The 3,971-nt window shown below is 41.8% G+C and overlaps 1 protein-coding gene across 1 annotated transcript in view; it reads left to right on the top strand.

The window, feature by feature from the left end:
* The first annotated feature begins 362 nt into the window (after positions 1-362).
* The window catches only part of PELI2 (pellino E3 ubiquitin protein ligase family member 2), a 123,978-nt gene continuing 120,369 nt past the window's right edge, over positions 363-3,971 (top strand). Inside the window, exon 1 of the mRNA XM_014529265.1 lies at positions 363-397. Coding sequence (XP_014384751.1) covers positions 363-397 — 35 coding nt within the window. The remainder of the gene's footprint in view (positions 398-3,971) is intronic.

Raw genomic sequence — 3,971 nt, 5'->3', positions numbered from 1 at the left:
ATTTTACTAATTTTCTTTCATCTCTGACACTTCTATTATAGAGAAAGGGCAAATAGCAATATTAAAATATTTTCTCTAATTCCCTTTTACTGTGCACGAATTTCATGCACCGGGCCACTAGTGTATGTATATACAAGGCTAATATGCTAAGTGTCCTTCCCACTGTCCAACTGGTCGTTATGACACGCACTTACCATCAGGAGCTGCCATGACACACACTTGCCATTTACCGAGAAGCAGCAGCGTGGACCTGGCCGATGTAGCAACACGTGCAACACTCAGCTTCTCCCAAGTGGGACACAGGCCCTGCCACCACCCTGGAGTGACAGCCACCAAGTCACAGCCAACGCTGCTGAAACCCTATGGCCAGCCTGAAAACAGTTGTTGTGGGTGCTGAGTAATGACGTCACGTAGCAACTCCCGACTTCCTGGCTTTCTCTCCCTAGCAACTTCCTCCTTGCAGTTTCTTCAGCCCAGGAACATGACTTGCTTTATAGCCAGGTGGAAACATTTACATTTTAACCAAATATCTGTGAAGCGCTTTCCCATGCCTCATCTCATTTGATACTCACAGAAGTTCTGAAGTAGGTAGATAGGAGACTTGGTGGAATCCTATTTTCTTTTCATTAGCCAGAAAACGGAGATTTAGAAAGCTTAGAAACTTGATCCAACTGAAAAGAAGTAAGAAATGGTATACCTTGAAAATGACTTCAGGTTTTCTCACTGTCCAGAATACAGCCAAACACTGCTGCAGTTAAATATTTTACCCTTCGTTCTCCCTTCGGGATCTACAATAATAATCTGCTTCATGTTGATATTTACTGCTGTGTTGCTGACAGTTACCTGAAAGAGAAGTTGGGGTTCTTCACTGGGCTGGAAAAAGTTTAGCTAAATCAGAAAGCAGGTCTAATTAAGCAAGTTTATTCTATATCTATAAAAGGTAAGTTGACTCACGCATGAGTGGTACATATAAAGCTCTTGTTGGCACCAATCACACACATGTGTTTTCATCTGTCATTGTCGATCGTGAATGTGACACTTCTTTTATAGAGAAAGGGTGAATAGTGATATTAAAATATTTTTTCTAATTAATTTCCTTTCAATGTGCACAAATTCGTGCACTAGGCCACTAGTATCATTAAAATGTTGATTAGAGGCCTGGTGCACGAAATTCATGCATGGGGGTGTCCCCTCAGCCCAGCCTGTACCTTCTCTCAATCTGGGACCCCCTTGGGGGTTGTCCGGCTGCCGCAGGGATTGGGCCTAAACCGGCAGTCCGACATCCCTCTCACAGTCCCAGACCGCTGGCTCCTAACCACTCGCCTGCCTGCCGGACCGCCCCTAACTGCTCACCTGCCTGCCTGATTGTCCCTAACTGCTTGCCTGCCTGCCTGATTGCCCCTAACCACCTCTGCCTCGGCCCCCGCCACGGTGGCTTTGTCCAGAAGGACATCTGGAATGACGTCGGGAAGGTCGTTTGGCTGTCCAGTCTAATTACCATATTTCGCTTTTATTATTATAGATGAGATACCATAGGAACTTAACTCTTGTTTATATTAATTAGCCTATAGTGAAATTGGTTTCATTATGTGTCATTTTGCTTTCAGTTGCAAAACCTATTTAACAACATTATGTGAGAACTCATTGTATATCCAATCATTTTAGTCTTACCAGATTCCCCATTCCTCTGAGGGTATGCCCCTTATCATGGAGTACCAGGTGTTATAACCTGGCCCCTTTACCCTCCTTTCCCAATGTTTCCTTTCCTCTTGAACTTTCTGCTCTGGCAGTACTGAATTACCTACAGTCCTCCTTGCCTTTGTATACACTATTGCCCTGTATCCACATTCAGTTTTGTTCAGAGTTCAAGACAGTTCAAGCAGTGTCTCTTAGTAAAGCCTTCCTTACTACTTGTTGCTACTAGTGCATAAAATGACGAATGCACTTACATAAGTGTTTTATTACACTTGGTTTTGTGCCTTTCTTTGCTTTTAGCAGAGAGTTTTGTAATGACAGGGAAGCTGATGTTCATTGTCGTAGCCCTAGTACTTGGCATTATAAATATTGAATGAATGACCATGTCGCTTAACCTAAGTAGAAACTTGTCTCTTAACTCTGGTTTTTCACTGCTATCTTAGTTATTTCCAATAGCATTTTTCACTGACCTAAATGTACTAAGTAAGTAGTCAGTATAAGTAGATGGGCATATCACTTAACCTGCAATATCTGCCTCTGTGCTCAGGCAATTTAACTTAAAATATCTCTGCATAGGTTAAGGTTGACATTTCTGGTTTTTGTGTTTTTCCCTTTATAATAGGTAAGTAACAGAAACCCATTTGACTTAGCTGAAACTAAAAAGAATTTTATGAACAAGGGTCAGAGTATATCTGGGCCAATGGAAGCCCTAAAGGATCCTCTCTTTTCATCTCTGTTTGCCACTTGTCTCTGTTCATCTGCTTCATCCCTCACTTTTCTCTGCTTCTTCATGGACATAACAGATTGTGACATCCCCATGGCTCCCCTGCTTATATTATACAGCTCTAGCCATCCACATAGATGGGCTGGATGTCTGTCTCATTTTTGTGTTTTCCAGGATAAGGATGTCATTGGCCAGCTTGGGCCAGATGTCCACCTCCAACCAGGGCAGGGCGGAGAGTCCTGGCCCGGCCATTTCATTCACAAAAGGTGTTAGGGCTCACCTTAGGCAGTGAAGGGATAGTGTTGTTGAGAGCAGATCCCTAAAACGTGTGTGCCATACTCTTATTAGGATAGATCCTTTTGACCAGAGGATAGTTGAGAGGAAGATGCATCAGAGAGCCAGGGAAACGTGTGTGTGTGTGTGTGTGTGTGTGTGTGTGTGTGTGCAGGAAATCTGACCAGATCTGGTACCAGTTGCCTCTAGGCTACAGTGGTGAAAATTTCCTCTGCATTGTTTAGAGTCCTGGCTTTAATTGATTCATTCTTTCCTCTTAATACAGAATGTTCATCTCGATTTAAGTGATAATGGAAAAATATTAAAACAAAGTGGGTTTTTAATGGTTGTTTACTCATGGATATGTTCATTATACTAATCACACATATGTTTTAAAAATAATGTACACTGTTCTGATCTTGCATCAGAAAAAGGATATGAACAGACTTGAAATAAATTATCTCTATTCTAGACACATTTTTATGTAGCTGACATTCCTTTGTGATGGAAATGGTAATATTAAAACACAGCAGGAATAACTTCTGGTGAAAATTAAAATCCATTGTCATACTTTAGCTACCCAGTTGTAAAACATACAAACAAAACCACTTGATTTTAACCTTTACTGTTCTCAGTGGGCCTCATGTCCCTCTCTGCCATACTGGCCACCATGCCCTTCTGGGTGTGAGTGGACAAGTGGCAAAGGCAAGAAAGTTAAGACAGAGACAAGCCACCAGAGGTGCTGCCCCCTGCCTTTGTGGTTCGGAAGGAACCTAGGAGCTGTCATACTTACTCATGTAAATATGACCTTCTTTGGATTCTCTTCTGGAAAAGAATTTCCAAGGGAGAGGTAGAGAATTGTCATGTCAGTGTGGCAACTTGAGACAGCGATTGGAACACACAAAGGCCAGTTAATTTATTTATTTTATTTATTTATTTTTATTGTTTAAATTCCAGGAATAATTACAAATCAATTTAATGAAGTGTGATATTTGGGGGGTGGGGGGATCAGCTAAACTACTTCCTAATTTAGTATTTCAAAGGACAGTGATTACAAATATCAACGCCACACTCTTTATCTCCAGCTAACACAGCACAAGTCTGCTGGGGGTGGGGAGGGCTCCTTCAGGTCCTGCTGGAGCCCTCGTAAACACTAAAAAGAACTATGATCTGCTTATCTGATTTTAGGTAAACCCACGGAGGCAGAGAGGAGCCATCTGTTTTCTTTTTTTAAATAAATCTTTATTGTTCAGATTATTACAGTTGTTCCTCTTTTTCC

The sequence above is a fragment of the Myotis brandtii genome, unplaced genomic scaffold, assembly GCF_000412655.1.
Source record: "Myotis brandtii unplaced genomic scaffold, ASM41265v1 scaffold675, whole genome shotgun sequence".
NCBI classification, from domain to species: Eukaryota; Metazoa; Chordata; class Mammalia; order Chiroptera; family Vespertilionidae; genus Myotis; species Myotis brandtii.
The sequence above is the reverse complement of the archived record's forward strand: the minus strand, read 5'-3'. Positions and strand labels throughout refer to the sequence as shown.